A 17144-nucleotide genomic window follows, 5' to 3' on the forward strand; every position below is an offset into this window, starting at 1 on the left:
AATTGAGTAAGTATTGGAATGTATCAATTTGTGAAAGAGGTCTTGCTTTATTAATTTAATGCGTGGTAACATTCTTTAAAATTAAGTGTAATTTATGCAGCGAAATGGGAAACGTTCAAATTGGGGCGATCCAAGGAAAACCTCAAAAAATATTAAAACATGTAAGAAAAGTGATACGGAACCTTCTAAACGTTCTCTCTTCGCGTCCTACTTCACCCAACAAACTATTGTGAGATGATAGGGCGGGGGTGAGGAGGGCACCTAAAACAAAAGACTTCCTTTTTCCACTCCCTTTTCTCTGTTTCTTTTGCCAGAGCTTGTTGCAAACTCTTGGAAACACTGTTTGAACATACTATATTTGGATACTTTTATTCTTCCAGAGACTGTGCTGGGTGGTGCCTAGAGCTGACTGATGTTGATTAACAGAAAAAAAGAAAAGTAGAAACCTTTCAAGAAATGAAAAGAACAGTTACCCGACCCGCGGAGGTTTTGAGTAACAAAAAAGTAAAAGGCACTTTACTTAAAGACACAGCTTATTTCACTTCCCTGGCTCCGTGCTTGATAGCTGAGAGATGGCTTGCATTGCCTCTGGTTTCTAAAAGGCCACGAGGAGTACCGCTATATATATAATACTCTATGTTGGGAGCGTTATTCTCGGATTGATTCTGCTCCACGAAAGCTGCGGTTGCTAAAAGCCGAGTGCCCACAGCAGCACGCACCTCGGCTGCCATCCGTGTCCTCCCTTTCCGAGCATCTAGCGAAAGCTGGGAGCTCAGACCCTGGAGGGAATCCTGGACCCGCAACCTGACTCCGCTCGCAGCCTATTGGCCCGCGCCCCGAAGCCCGCCCCCGAGGCCGGGGCGGCCTTTTCACCGGGACCCGCCCCTCGGCCCTGGGAATCGCCGCCCGGCAGGCCGGCTGCGCCTGCCAGTCAGCCCGAGTGGCGGAGGCTCTCTGCTCGGAGCCCCGCCCCCTCCCCCTAATTGATATTATTGGAGTGTGGAGCAAGCGGCCGGTCTGCAGTCGGAGACTTGCAGGCAGCAAACACGGTGCGAACGAACAGGAGGGGGAAAAAATAAAAAAGCTAAACGTGGAGCAGCCGGCCGGAGGTCGAGCAGGGGAATCGATGCGAAAAGCGCAATAAAAAAGAACCCACTTCGGAGCAAACATCATTTAAAAAGCTACGACTCAACTGAAACCTAAAATAAAACCTGCTCATGCACCATGGTTTTTCAAACTCGGCACCCTTCATGGATTATTTTATGCTACATCTGGCTGCTCCGCTTTGCACATACCGGGGAGGCGCAGGCTGCAAAGGAAGGTAAGGTGATGAGAACGCAAAGTTTGTTCTGACTTATTTATTTAGCGGTCTACCTGCATGAGCCGGCTAGTCCGCGGGGCTGCCGGCCGCGCCTCCGGCGCGGGGCGACCCTCCCCCGCCGGCTCCCCGCCCCCTCACCGGTCCCGCTGCTCCCGGCAGGCGGGCGGCAAGCTGGGCTACTCCGAACCGCCTTCAGCCCGGTGCCCGGGGCCGTCCGCCCGACGGGAGCGGGATTTCTGGCGCGGGCAGTCCGGAGGGCGTGAGCAGCAACGGAGAGCGGCGGGGCGGAGTGGGGTGGTGTGTGTTTGGGGGGGGGAGAGCGATGACCAGCGAGCTCGTTCTCTAGGATCGTAGGCGGGCCAGATCTCTTCCTCTAGCCCTCTCCTCTTCCTCCTCTCGGTGTTCGCCTCTGGTGGGGTAAGCTGCGGCCGGAGTTAGTCGGAGACTGGGGAGTGCAGCTTCTAGTGTCTTGGCCAGCCCGTCGGCGAGCGGCTGGTGTCCCGAGCCTTCCCACAGGGCCCGTGACTTGCGTGAGCTCCGAACGCTCGGGTTACTAATGAAGTGCTCACTGCGTCGGTGGAGAAGGCGCGGGCCTGCGGTTGGCGCTCAGCCGCCGGCGCGGAACAATAACGCCGCGGAGGTGAAGCGAGGGAGCGGTGCGCGCCCCGCGGCGGGGACGTCTGCGTTCAGCGCGCGCCGCGCGTGGGTCCCGGCGGCCGCGCGGACAGCCCGAGTCCATCCGGCTCGGCCCGCCGGGGAGGCAGGGGGCGGGCTGGGGCTGTGGAACTGATAACGAGGTGCCGCTTGGGCGACTACAAGTCCCCAAACATCTGCCCGGCAGTTGAGTCCGAGTGGTCAGACCTTGCGAAGGATCTGGATCCTGAGGGCTAGTTCTGGGTGAAGAGAGGTTTCATTTGGGCGGCCAGATACGCCTGTATATGGTTGTTATTATTATTATTATTATTATTATTATTATTATTATTATTATTTCTTCTCCTTTGAACCACTGACAAGGTAAAATACCTTTCGGTGCCTGTAGTTGGAGCTGGGGAAAAATAAATCTTCTCAATGGAAATGTCTTGCTTCTTGAGCAATGTAACAATCTCCACCCCCCCACCCCCGTCTTCCAGACTGTAAATCTAACGTTGATTTCCCGTTATTTAAAAGCAAGATACTAATAATTAATTGTTCCTGAAGTATGGAGAATGGAGGAATCTGTTATCAGATTTAGGTCATGATGGTGATGTGGGGCGGGGGGGAGGGGTTGTGTTCGATACTGGTTCTCGCTTCACGTAGCCCTGAAAACTTAGTGATTTAGTGCTGCTTTTTTCCATTCTCTTCGTGCACCCCTCGTCTTTCACTCACACCACACCGCCCAACCCAGCGCCACGTCCTACTTCTTGAGCCAGCCTGACCTTCTGACCCCAGTTTCCACATCTGCAACCAGTGTTGACGCTGAACCCATTCAGAGAAATTTTCAGAGAAAACCATGACTCCGAGCTGTCGGTTACGCGTTAGCCCCCAACCGACGTCTGCCAAAAACACACACCCATACACACCAGAATGCACGTTTCTACTCGCATGACACTAGCGATTAGGAACATTCAATTCTGGAACCTTGTACTGATTGCTCCGGAATAGCGGGACCTGAGGAAAAGTTTGCACCGCTGCGGCGAAGCCGGGCGCGCAAGCTCACGGAGACCCGGCAGGAGTTTGAGCTATAAATAACTGCATCACTAGGGGGAGAGGTTCCTGCAGCCAGAATGTCTCGCTCGCTTGCTTTTCTCTTCTGGGTGCAAGATACGTGAAGTGGATTCTGATTCTAGGAGGCTGAATTCTTTAAATGCAGAAGTGAGATGTTTAAAAGGTGGGCGGGAGGGCGAATGCGCCCCGCTTCTCAGTGGCGACGCTCCCAGCGCGCAGCGTCGATCAAGAGCTGCGGTTCTGGGAGCGAGCAAGCCACGGGGGGCGCCGCGGCACCCAGGGGCGAGCGCTGGGAAGCGCCTCGAGCAGGTGCCAGGCCTCCCAGGTTGGCCGAGGGTGGATGGAGGAAGCTGAGGGACCTCCTTCCTCCACTTTCCTTATACGTGTTCTCTCGGGAGGTCCGTTCCCGCTACTGGGAGGGAATGTATAAGTCAGAATCTGACGCTTGGAGGCGAAGTGCAGCTGCTGTTTTTCCTCTTCGTAAATGCCGCCGCCGCCTCTCCCTCAAAGGAGACGCTTCCCGAAAGCCTCTTTCCTCCTCCCGGCTCCTTCTGGAGCAAGGGCGCCAGTGGCTCCCTGGAGGTCCAGGTCTGGCGGAGGCGTAATGGATGTTCAGCGCGGCGGGCGCGCCCGTCTGGCAGCCCCTGCCCCGCCCCGCGGAGGGCCCCGCCCCGGCCCCGGCCCCCGCCGCCCCCGCTACCCGCGCGGCCCTTGGCTGGCTTGGCCCGGGCGCGCCCTGCATCTTGCCCTTGCCTTTACCCCCGCGCAGCAGGGAACGGAGTCCCGGAGCCCGGGCCTGTGCGCCCCAGGTCCTGGTCGGCCCCGGGGTACGCCTCCGTGGGCGTGAAGGGAGGATGGCGCTCCGCGCTCTGAGCGGGAAGGCAAAAGCGCGCACTTGCGGGTTTACCCAGAGAGCGGATGACGAGGAGACACGCTGGTCACTTTAGAGCTGCTTCTGATTAAACGCTCAGGGCTGGTTTCTGTTTTGTTTTTATTTGTTAGTTTGTTTCTTTCTTAACTTGTTTGCCATCATCACCCCTCCGCGGTCCCTTGGTTCCCACCCCAGACAGTGCTGAGGGGTAACGGAATGGCAGTAAACAATCATCACATTGCTTGTTTCACTCTCCAAAATGACTCGAAGGTCACCTGGGTTCAAAATCCACTTGTGTCCTGTCAGTGCAGAAGACAAAAATAATAGTAATAATAAATCATCTCAAAAGGAACCTGGAACCCATGTTGTTTCGTTGTGCTAACTCTATTGTTGAGGACAAAACCAAAATAAACTTTAAACGTTATATAAATTCACTAGTCCAACGATTTATTGATGTTCCCAGTGCGAAATACAACTTGGTATTTTGAAAGTGTGCATTCCACCCCCCCCGCCCGAAAGAGAGTCAAGTATTTGTGACCGAGATTTGTGCTTTCATGGTCTTCCCAAGAGTCTTAAGTGTAAAACATTTTTGCAAAAAAAGTGTTTCTTTATCTATGTGTTTTCAGTTGCAGGGAATAACCTTGACTAGAGCGAAGGAGTTGAACACATAATCAGTGTGTTCCTTTGTTTTCTTAACGTAACAAATTTTCATTACCTTTTAAATATACTTTTTTCCCTCTAGTGATTATTTAAAAGCTCATATAAGCATATATTTTAAGTCCAAATTTTAACATTTTTCTGAGGTTGATGTTATGCATATTTACAAGCTTGGAAATATATTCAGTATTATTTCTGGACAAGTTGATACATTTGTTAAAAATGCTGTAGAGTCAGAAATATTTTTAAAGAATAAAAACTCATAACTGAATCAGTTCAAGCAGAGTGAATGCTTTAGGAGAGTAATTGTCTTAAAAAGCAATAAAATATATTGAATTGGAGGTATGATATGTGTCAATGTGTAATATTTGAATACATTATCTTATATTAATACTGCCAAGAGCATTTGTTACATTTATATACATGTAAATGAATTGTTTATACTTTTTGATAATATAAAAGTGGAATACAACTGTTTTTAAAAGTCAAGTCAGGAACAAAGTCAAGTCAGAGTTTAAATATATCATTTTGAAAATTAGCTAATGCTTTGAAATATTTGGAAATTTAAAAAACATAGAAATATTGAAAACAGATGTTTGACTAACCCAGAAATATGTCTTGGAAATAATGGGCAATTTATTTTTCTCATGATGACATTGCTTGATACAGTTTTCTATTGTATTCATTTTGGCTTAAGTGAAGATACCCTGTGGAAAAGTTTTTAAAAAATAAACTCCAATTCTCAAAAGGCACTAGGAAATACTTTTGGCACAATATTACAAATTAATGACTAGCTGAAGATAAATATGGAATTACATTTTATTATGTTCATGTTGTTATATCTGACAAAATTTGGAGTGCTCAATGGCTTATAAAGTTTTTTAAAATATATAGTTACTATAGAATCAATATATCACATGCAATTTTTACCCTGTCATATTTTTAAGTTTTTAAACTTATTTTAATATTTTAATTAAAAAATACCAAATATAGTATAGTATTTTGATATCTTTTCTCTTTAAGAAAGGGGAATATACTTGTATCAGGTGGGTATTCATTTCATCATTCATTTACATAAATAACTGTTAATATATCTTAGATCATAAAGTGATACTTATATAGAAATTAGATTCACATTAATAACTTTTGCAAATGTGTTTACATTTTTCATGTAACATTTGAAAATAAAACTTTGTTTTTCAGTACTACTGCTGGATTCTAAAGCACAACAAACGGAGTTGGAATGGATTTCCTCTCCACCCAATGGGGTAAGTGCTTCTCCTCATAAAATATCACTTTTTATTTTTTAAAGTAAACACAACCTCCCCCTCCCTGTGGAAGTATTCACATTCTTCATATTTAAACTGTTTTAATTCCAAATGTCTCATTCAAAATTTTGTTGTGTTATAATGAGACATTGAGTTCTTTGAGTAAGAGAAGGTATACTTAGTACTTGGGGAAATGGATTTAAAAAAAAATCTTTATAACCATAATCATTTGAGTTCTTATTGTGAGAGGAATCATACCTCAGGTTCCAGGCTATAAATGCTAACTAATTACAGGGAACATTTCCTTCACAAACTCACTTAAACCTCTTTAGTTCCTTTATACTTAATCACTAGGTAGGTTGTATGTAGTTCTTTAAAACAGTATGTGATGTGTTTCTTCTTTTAAAAACAGTTCTAGCATCATTCAGAGTACACTTTAAAAGGTAGCTGACAGTGTAATATGCTCCATATTTTAGCATGGAATTTGCTGTAAAATATTATTTGGATTCTCCAAATTTTTATCATGTGCTATCTGCTGTTATTAGTCAGAAATGATGGCAGAGCATGTATATATTATAGTAAAAATCTGCTACAATAAATAGGAGTAAAAGCCTCCCAAAGAAATCTATGAAAATATAAGTAATTCTGACCATTACATGATCATGTCAGGATAGGTATATTATTTACTTAATTTTAGTTCAACGTCTTTGTCTTTAGGTCTTATTTTAATTGTAAGAGAGGGCACATACTTCATCCCTTAGGAAGAAAGGGGCTGCGAGAAAGGAGAGTATATATCTCATTGTTATTTAAGTAGATCTTCCTTACAGTAAGAAGCATAAGTGAGGATATAAAAAGTGTAACAAATTTTGCAAAGAGAAGAATGAAAATCTGAAAGGGAATTTGAGTATAAGAACAGCATAAAATCAATATGTCATGAACTGGAAGTCAGTTTAGTAATGCAAAATGTGAACAATGCAAATCTCCTTAAAATATTCACATTTTTTTATTGAATTAATATTTGAAAGATTGCTTAAGATGATATTGTAGTTATCTGTATAGGTCAGATTAAATTATGAAAAAATGACAAGTATTTTACAGATTAACTATAAAAAGCGCACTGAGTTTAAGGTAGGAATATCATACTTTTCTTGTAAGTGGAATAGTTTCCATGAGTGAAAATATACATTTTAGGAAGACATTTACAATAAAACAGAAACACCTTTCTTACCAATGACAGATGTAGCCCATTTTCTACCATCCATCAGTTAAAACAAATAGAGATGGAGGATAGTTTTTATCTCTAAGGAGAAGTAAACTGATACAGGATTGTAGTGATTGTAGTATTTCATCAATGTAATCCACGAAATGATAAATTATGACTGTCTATGTTATCTTTGACTCAAATGGGCATTTTATCAGTCCAAATATCTTAACAGTTAACCCTACATATCTGTAGGAATCAACAGATAATATTAGGAAATGATAATTGACAATATTTTTTTATATATGAAATGGATTGGTTTGCATGCTATTAAATATCTTGCAGGAAATAAAGTGTTATTAAGATACATTTTTAGAAAATATTTTCATAAGTATACTATAAAAGCACAGTATTTGAATTAAGACTTCTTTCCTAATGGTGTCATTTATAGAAGTGATTGCAATCTCTTAGAAAAGTGAAATAATAAAACAAGAGTTGTGTTAAATGCGTTTGTGTAGTCTTACTATTTGTGATCTATACAATCATTGTCTTGAAATTTTCCCCTCAGGAATAAATTTTTAAATAAAAATTAAAATTAACTGGGTTTCAAAAGTAGTGAAATTGATTTTTCATACATAAAACAAAGTAATATGATTGTTCTTGAAGTTAGAAAAAGGAAACCTTGAGATATGCCTTTATAATAATTAGCCTTGGTTTCTTTAGGCTGGGGAATTGTTAAGAGCACATTTATCTTTAGAGCTTTTGATTTCTTGGTAGATATCATTATTAGTTTTACTTTTTTTAATAATTTCAATCTAATTAAGGGACTAAAATCTCCGCATCCAAATGCATGAATTTGGGTATATTTGGCTAAGTGCCATTCATACAGATTATAAGCAGCTAACTGAAACAAAGGGAAATATGCACACCATTAACTAGTCACAAACTCAAGTTGTGTTGAATAAAACCTGCACATGATAATGGGTTCTTTGCTGCATTTGAGGAGTTTTGATATGTATAATAAAATTGCAGCAAGTATATAATGTCATACAAAAAAATTCTAAGTTAGAGTATTTTGCTAATTTGTCAGTTTTCTAAAAAACAGTTTTAAAAGTAGATATTAATATTTTAAAGTATTTTAATAAATTAATCCTCTAATCAAGTTTTACAAATAAAACTCATTACCACATGCTTATTAGTTTCTTTACTTTCTGCTTTTCTTGAAAGGATAGTTTAAATATTGCATGCTGTGTGATTTTGGATTTGAATACTAACATATTTTCATATTTGGCATTTTATATTGGGGAAATGAATACAAGTAGATGATGATTTCACTATTAAGGTAGCCTGCATATAAAATGGGAAATTTTTGTGATAATGGTAAGAAAGGACATAATCAACTGTTACGTTAGACTTCTAGGAATATTTTAGGTGAAATGAATTTGCTAATGAGCAGTATAGATATTATTATACATGGCTTTATAATCTTTAGAGTTTTGCCAATTCTGCTAAACGTATTATTTTCCCTTTTCATGAAAATATATGTTTGCTGTAGTATATATTGCATCAGTATATGAATGGACATTTTTAAATGTGTGATATTTTTCTTGTCAAAAAGCTTATTACTGAAATATGATCCAGCATGCTGATTTTCCATGTACATTTGATTGTCTATTGAAAGCAATTTATTTATGAAGATGAATCATGCTTTTATAACTACTTATTTATAGTTATGTGGCTTATGTACAGTATTATATATAACACTGCAATAAATAAATAGCTCTGTAAAATGTTACTCTCTTATATCTTATTTTGGAAAGATTGTAGAAGATTTTGCATTGTGAATATCAACATGTTGTGGGCTGCTTTTACATTTCAGAGCACTCTTGGCATTTTCTTCCCTGTGTTTTTTAGGTGCTCTAAGTTTAACATCAGCACTTAAAATGTCAACTGAGTTATCAGAAATTCTGCCATGTAGCCATATGCATATGCATTAAATGGTAATTTAAATGATTGTGTTATGCGCTTAGTCTATAAAAATTATAATCTCAGTGGAGACTATAGACATAAGCAAACATGTAAAAAGAAACACTAATACACTAGCAAACAGATATTAAACAAAATGAAATATTTATTGTATGTACAAACGATGCAGGCAACCTGAATGATGTTGCGCTACCAGGGTGAAGCTGAGCTAGGAGTCCTGTCTTCTTAGGGTACAGTGTTTGCCAGGGTAGGAATCTCCCTAACTCTTTCACAGTTCATCATGTGTGCTATGCTAACGATGCCTCATGTGCTTTCAAAATGAAAATGTTGTGTTTTTTTTGCTGAATGACTTACAGCCTTTTTAAAACATTTTACAGTGGGAAGAGATCAGTGGGTTGGATGAGAACTACACCCCGATCCGAACCTACCAGGTGTGCCAGGTCATGGAGCCCAACCAAAACAACTGGCTACGGACTAACTGGATTTCGAAAGGCAATGCACAAAGGATTTTTGTAGAATTGAAATTTACCCTGAGGGATTGTAACAGTCTTCCTGGAGTACTGGGAACTTGCAAGGAAACCTTTAATTTGTACTATTATGAAACAGACTACGACACTGGCAGGAATATAAGAGAAAACCTCTATGTAAAAATAGACACCATTGCTGCAGATGAAAGTTTTACCCAAGGTGACCTTGGTGAAAGAAAGATGAAGCTTAACACTGAGGTGAGAGAGATTGGACCTTTGTCCAAAAAGGGATTCTATCTTGCCTTTCAGGATGTAGGGGCTTGCATAGCTTTGGTTTCTGTCAAAGTATACTACAAGAAGTGCTGGTCCATTATTGAGAATTTAGCTATCTTTCCAGATACAGTGACTGGTTCAGAATTTTCCTCTTTAGTCGAGGTTCGAGGGACATGTGTCAGCAGTGCAGAGGAAGAGGCGGAAAACTCCCCCAGGATGCACTGCAGTGCAGAAGGAGAATGGTTAGTGCCCATTGGAAAATGTATCTGCAAAGCAGGCTACCAGCAAAAAGGGGACACTTGTGAACGTAAGTAATATGTGCTATTAAAATTCCACTTTGCATTTTTTTCTATTTCAGTATCAGAGATTTTGAGTAATAATAGTTATTTAAACAAGTGAGTCTGTGCTACACCAGCATTTCCGATTCAGCCGATCTTGAGTGAAGTCACTGTTGAGCTATCAAATGATTCCCCACAGTGATATCTGCACTAATGGTATGCAATAAATATTGGCAATAATGACATTTGTTACTAAGATTTAATTTGCCCTATGTTTGACCTAGAAGTCAATGGTTGCACATTGGTCTATGAGATTTAAGAGAGGAGAGTGAGCAGAGTGAGGTGTGACATTAATCAGGACTCAATGATAGGGGATTCCTCCTGTTGTGAAATCTGTATTGTCTGGACTTGTAAGCAGCAGAAAAAAGGAGGTTAAGGGGCTGCTAACGAGCTCTACTGACAGGGTACATACAAATATATTTCTAAACTTTTAGGATTATTTTTAATAAATAATAAAACTTTGATACAAAAATCATCAAATTTCACTTGATAGATCTTTAAAGTTACTTCTGCCAAAGCCATATTTCCTTTCTGGACTAAATAATAAAACAAATGCTTTTCTGATAAGTCATGTTATAGTGGACCACATTTTTTGTGGAAGTGGGCCAAAGCAAAGCTTTAGTTATTTTAATACACACATCAGTTGGACGTTCTCTATGTTTTGAAACAATAATAGCATACGAATTAGTGAACCTTTTCCTTTGTTTTCTAAAACTGGATTTTCTCTTGTATAGTATTTTGTAGTCATTATAATTGGCCAGTATTTTTCTATTTAAAGCTATGTCACATGGATCTTCAAAATTGATATTGTTCTGTTTGTGCATATCCCAAAAAATTCTATAATAAGGTTATATTATTTATATATCTTTTAATTTATAAGTTATAAGACATAATCCATTCTGAAAAATAACTTTTATGTATTCTTTGTACTTCAAAGCCAGCAACATAATTTTAATGACTGCAAATCCTAGTTAATTTAGAAGGGACTAGAGCTAACGGTAGTAACTTACTATATGCAGATACTCTTCCATATGCTTTATATGTACTAGTTCATTTAATGAGGTAGATTTCATTTTCATGTCTATTTTACAGAAAAAAAAATTGGTAGTATCAAGGGTAAATTGCTTGCTTGTAATTACTTCAGGAAGTGATATCTGCCTTAGCTTAGAATCGGATTCAGGACACACTGATTCCCGAGCCTGGGCTTTTAGCAACAATATTGACCTGGTTTCTGCACAAAGCAAGGAGAATCCTAGCAAATATTATTCTGTTTCATTGCAAATTCAGATGTCTTGATCTTAGTAATTTGCTGTATAAATCATATTACTTCCCCCATAAAATTCTTATTCTAGTAGAATATTTGAAGAAATAATAGTTTAAAAAGTATTTAGATCTTGTTGTCCAACACAGTAACCAGGAGCCACACATGGCTCTTAAGGTCTAAAAATTGGCTATTCTAAATTGAGATGTGCTGTAAGTATGATTTGCACACTGGATTTCAACGGCTTAGTACAAAAAAAAAAAAAGGAATGTAACATATCATTAACAATTTTTTATGCTGCTTACATAGTGAAAGGATCATACTTTAGATATATTGGGTTAAATAAAATAGAATGTTAAAATTAATTTTAATTGTTTCTTTTTATTCTTTTTTAATGTGGCTACTGGAAATTTAAAAATTACATCATAGCTCATACTATATTTCTGTTGGACAAACTATTTAGATGGAGTAACTGAGCAAATATATTTTTCTATCCTGATTGAAGAGTTAAATACTTCATGTGGATGGCTGCTAGCATATAAAATACCGAGGACCCAGCACTCAATTGTCATCTGTGTTATAGCTAATGTTGTAAAGTGAACTCTGGGCAAAATAGATGCTATAGGTTTGGGTTCTATAGACCAGTTTAGCAGCTTCCTTTGACACCCCCCTGAAGGAGTCAAACCTGTCTTACCCATGTTCTCGTTCCCCATCACTTACAGTGGTAGGATTTCTTATTGAAGAGATCATCCTGCAAGTTCCATATATGTGGAAATCAGAAACTGATGAAAATTTATCAGTACTAGTAGGCAGAATGCTATACTACTGGGGATGTGTAGACATATTCTTAGTGAACTAATCAATTCAGTGAAAAGCAGTGTTCTTATTGACTGGAAGTTAACAACTATTACTTGATAATAACTATAATAAGAAAATTTATGAACATATTATTACACTTTAGCTGTAAAAACAGCTGATTTGAGGAGAATGCAGATTTTGGTTGATGTGAAAATGGAATTTAAACTTTTGCACAATTAAAAATGGGAAACATTATAAATAAAGCAGGAGTATTTACAAAAATGCCCAATTAAACCGGCTAAGGAAAGTCTAGGAAATAACATTAAGGTTCCTTCTCTTTCAAGGCTTAAAGATTTTTAAGGAAAATTATTGTATTTTTTGTATCATTTTGTGTAATTTAACCTAAATGATTTCTGCATTTATTTGTTAAAAACAAACAGGAAATGTTTGCTTTTTATACTTACAAGTATAGAACTTAGTAAGAAAAACAGTCTTTAACTGCAGTAAGGACATTTACCATGAAGAAAACACTCCCAATTTCTTCCAAATCAGCAAAATAATCTCATTAAATGTGGTACTATTAAAATTATCCACATTTATTTATTTCAATTTCAAGAATTGGAACCACATTTGAGTACCAAAATTATTGTCACCTGCAAATCACACTCAGGTAGTTAAAAATAAAGTAAAATGACTTCACTGTCTTCTACATGAATCCTGCATTGAAGTAGGTGGAATTAGGTATTAGAAAGAGTTCATTAAAAAACTGTGATTAGTCAAGATGCCTCCTTATGTTCAATTGAAGGAGTATGTGTGCACTGTTTTAAGTCAAGTAAATTGTTTATCACATAACTTTCTTAATTTTTGACCTTGGTGATGTTGACAAAGGAATTAAAGACCTTATACTTAACTTTGGCACTATGTTCATTTGCAAAAACACTTCCCTCCTTGGCATAATTCCAGTGCATTGCTGTGAGAGTACTTGCCTCTGGAATCAATCCAAGCCTGCCTTTATAGTATTTCTCCTGTTTCCTTTCAGGGATCCTGTTAAGAGTTTGAAAACAAATTCCAGTCCCACATTGAGGAAAACTGAAGTGTTTGGGAGAGGATGCTAGTGAGTCCCTAGCCAAATGAGGGTGGTTAGGCACTTAAAGGCATGTCTATCAAGGCACATTGTAGAGTGGAAGTCCACGGTGATATTTGCTAGGGTATAATTTGAAATACGAACAACTGTGAAAACTTACCACAGTTTTGATTAATTGATGTAAGAGCTTTTTTTATTTCTTCATGAGTTTGAAAAAAAACCTCAATTTTGAGACCCAAATGTTTCTCAAGCTTACTAATATATGGAGAACTTCTGTCTAATTCTTTATTATAATGCTTTAATGAAGACATCTCTTCAGTCATTTAAAAATATGTAATTCCAGTTGGTTAGCAAGCTTTTATTGTCAGAAAGTCATTTTAAAAAAATTAACCATCAGTTGACACAGCTTCTATGCAAACTAGCAGATTATATTTTACATATATAAATATATTCAGAAGACTAATAAAATTGTATTCTGAAATATATTTTGAAATTTTTGGAACTTCTATATAATTAGATTTCATTTAAAAAGCAGAACAGTATTTGTCAAAGTGTGGAGCTTAGTATTATAACGGCTTTGTATGGGCAATTTGCAGTTTACACTAAACATCGTGTTTATTTTATCGATTAGTGCTTACCATATCACTAAGAGAAGAAAATATTTTTTGTGTCTTTTTTTTTTTTTAAAGATTTTTTTTTTTTTTTTTTATTTATTTATTTATTTGACAGAGAGAGAGACAGCGAGAGAGGGAACACAAGCAGGGGGAGTGGGAGAGGGAGAAGCAGGCTTCCCGCCGAGCAGGGAGCCCGATGCGGGGCTCGATCCCAGCACCCTGGGATCATGACCTGAGCCGAAGGCAGACGCTTAACGACTGAGCCACCCAGGTGCCCCGTATTTTTTGTGTCTTTTAACATATGAAGAAACTGAGGCTCAGGGATATTTATACATAAGAGAATTGGGTAGGAATCCAGTATCCTGTTTACCAAATCAAATCCTTTTTCCTCACTGCACTACACTGCATCCTAAAATTTGTCCTGGACTTCAACCAATGGATTTTAGTTACTGAAGAAATGGTGAAATTTTATTCTAAGTAAGGTGACCCTATGCCTCATTTGTCTGGGGTAATTGTTCCGTTAACATCTCTCTTTGTTTTCCAAAGTGTTCCGATTTGGATGATAAAATATATGGTCTCCCTAATTGTAAAAAATCCAAGGATATTATGCAGTTTGCATGCATATATATCAGATCTTGGAGATGGGATTTACTTGCATTATTTATATTGCTTAATTTTTATTTTCTGAATTAAAATAAAAATTTAGGAATTTCTTTTTTGATAATTTTAATGTAAAGGGGAACTCCAATAATTTTAGATCTCTAATTTTTGTTATAAGGAATTTCCCTAATAGTTGCTTCTTAATATTTTACATGAACATGTTTACAGGCTTGTCATTATTTTATTAACATATAATTAATGGACATATAACATATATAATTAAATAAAAACATTTATTCAATTTGAAAGCATTGATAATATTAAAACCTGTGTTGATTAGATTTTTGAAAACCATGTGTTTTTTTTTCTCAAAAAGCATGTAATTTGTACCATCACTTTTTATGAAAACAAATGAGTCTTCATAACATATCTTGTTTATAATCAAATATAAACAGAAAAGTAAGATATACAGGGTTAGTAGCTCAGATGTAGAGTCACAAGAGTTTTCAAATTCTGGCTCTACAACATACCAGGTGTGTAAACTAGGACAATCTTTCTAAGCCTTAATTTCCTTAAGTATAAAATGGGGCTAATAAGAATAGTACTTCCTGCATAGGGTTCTTGTTAGAATCGAATGAAATAATACATGTAAAAACCCTAAGAATAGTATCTGGGACATAGCAAATAATCAATGAATGCTTGCTATTATCTTGTTGTTAATCAACAAGGAGTTTGCTAAGTAAAGAAATCTCATGGCAATGAGTGAATGAGGATAGATCTCACAGGCCACAAATAGTTAAATATCCTTTAAGCCAGTAATTTCATCCCTGGTAACTTATGGGAGAAGATATTTCAATGAAAGAAAATAATTTTTTACATAACCTTTTTTTTCTTTCTCCAGCAATGTATACGATTTGAAATACTAGAAATAACCTAAATGTCCAAAATAAAGTGCATCACTTTGATTAAAATTAGTCCTTAAAATATCAGCCATGCGATATAGGAATTTTAAATTACTCCCTATTAATAATTTTGAATGAAAAATAAAGAATTAAAATTTTGCAAACACCGATATTTAGAATATGCAAGATGTACATCGGGAAAAGAAGAGATGCAAGCATAAATAACACAATCGATGTGTCAGTCTGGTGGGATCATGGGTGATCTTTTGTTCTCTGAGTTTTTAAATTACCTTGAGCATTGACTTCTTTTTTAGCAATTATAAGTTATGTGTAACCTGGTATTTCATGTAACAACAGCTTGAATTGTTTCTTGAATATATGGGGTTTTTAAATTAAGTTTGTATCTGTGTAAAATACAGGGCTCAGGTGATGGAGCAGTAGTAAGTAGAAGACATAGTTTAAAAGGGGGAGATTCAAGGCCTTCAACAAAAACAGGTCATAGATTTGTTTGCTTTCTAGTTATTCATAGATGGCAAGAGCTTGTTTTAAGTATTTTACATGTATTAATTCATTTAGTCTCAAAGAGGGATGTTACTAACTTATTTTATCTAGTAGGTAAGCACTATTATCATTCTGTTTAAAGGACAAAAATTACTCTTACTGAGGTATTACATTCAGTGTAATTACAATGAATTACAATGTAATTCAATAATTACATTATTTACCTATACTAAATTATATATATGAGATGCATATATATACACACGAAATGTATATATACATTTACATATGCATATGATATATAGATGCAAATACACACTAACACACACACACATTATTATGTAAGGAATCCAAAGCACAGCGAGAGGTGGGTTAAGTACCTACTATCACACAGAGTGGTAGACTGCTGTTTAGTCAAGGTGGTCTGGCCAGGACTCTTTGCCCCTAACCAATACAATGCCCACATCTTTACAGATGGGCATTTTATCTATCACAAAGTCTTTTATAAAAAGAAATGTTCTTTCAGGATCTTGAAAGGTGCTACAAATCTGAACATTTTTTAAATTTATAATAATTTCAAAATACTTCTATCTCTGTCTTTCCCCACATCCTAAATATTTCATCTGCTTTGCCATTATCTTTCCTATCCCAATTCTTTTTTTCACATGGCAGTCAGAATGCAGTTTTGTCAAACACAACATAGATAGTATTACTTTATTAATCAGAAAATTTCAGGCTCCTCATTACCAATAAAAAATTCTGTTTTCTAGGCTGGCATTTAAGTCCCTCCAACTTGACCCTAATCTTCTTTTCTAACATTCTGTCACATTATTTATCATACTCAAAGCCTCTGTTCCCCAGCCTGGTACTGATCTGTCATTCTACAGTAAGTGTACCCATAGATATTTTTATGATGCCCTATTACTTAATATTTGGCCCCAAATAAACAGAAAAACGAACAAACATCATGGCCTCTCACGATTACCTCTTGTATCTTTAAAAAAATTTTTTTTATTAATTTTATTTTATTATGTTATTTTAGTCACCATACATTACGTCATTAGTTTTTGATGTAGTGTTCCATGATTCATTGTTTGCGTATAACACCCAGTGCTCCATGCAGAACGTGCCCTCCTTAATACCCATCACCAGGCTAACCCATCCCGCCACCCCCTCTCCTCTAAAACCCTCCGTTTGTTTCTCAGAGTCCATCGTCTCTCATCCTGCACATTCCCGAGGTCTTCAGTGAGCTCTCTCTTCCAAATTCTGATGGCAGTCACTGGTAGTAACACTCCCTT

General features: G+C 37.8%; 1 protein-coding gene across 5 annotated transcripts in view; it reads left to right on the forward strand.

Annotated features, from left to right (window-relative positions):
• The first annotated feature begins 941 nt into the window (after window positions 1–941).
• Window positions 942–17144, forward strand: part of EPHA7 (EPH receptor A7) — a 165478-nt gene continuing 149275 nt past the window's right edge. For 4 of the 5 annotated variants that reach the window (XM_032408228.1, XM_032408229.1, XM_032408230.1 and 1 more), the window contains exons 1-3: window positions 942–1321; window positions 5757–5821; window positions 9386–10055. In XM_032408228.1, the coding sequence (XP_032264119.1) occupies window positions 1225–1321; window positions 5757–5821; window positions 9386–10055 (832 nt within the window). In that variant the 5' untranslated portion in view covers window positions 942–1224. The remainder of the gene's footprint in view (window positions 1322–5756; window positions 5822–9385; window positions 10056–17144) is intronic. The other variant, XM_032408232.1, reaches the window with a different exon arrangement.

Source organism: Phoca vitulina, unplaced genomic scaffold, assembly GCF_004348235.1.
Source record: "Phoca vitulina isolate PV1807 unplaced genomic scaffold, GSC_HSeal_1.0 scaffold9, whole genome shotgun sequence".
In the NCBI taxonomy this organism is placed as follows: Eukaryota; Metazoa; Chordata; class Mammalia; order Carnivora; family Phocidae; genus Phoca; species Phoca vitulina.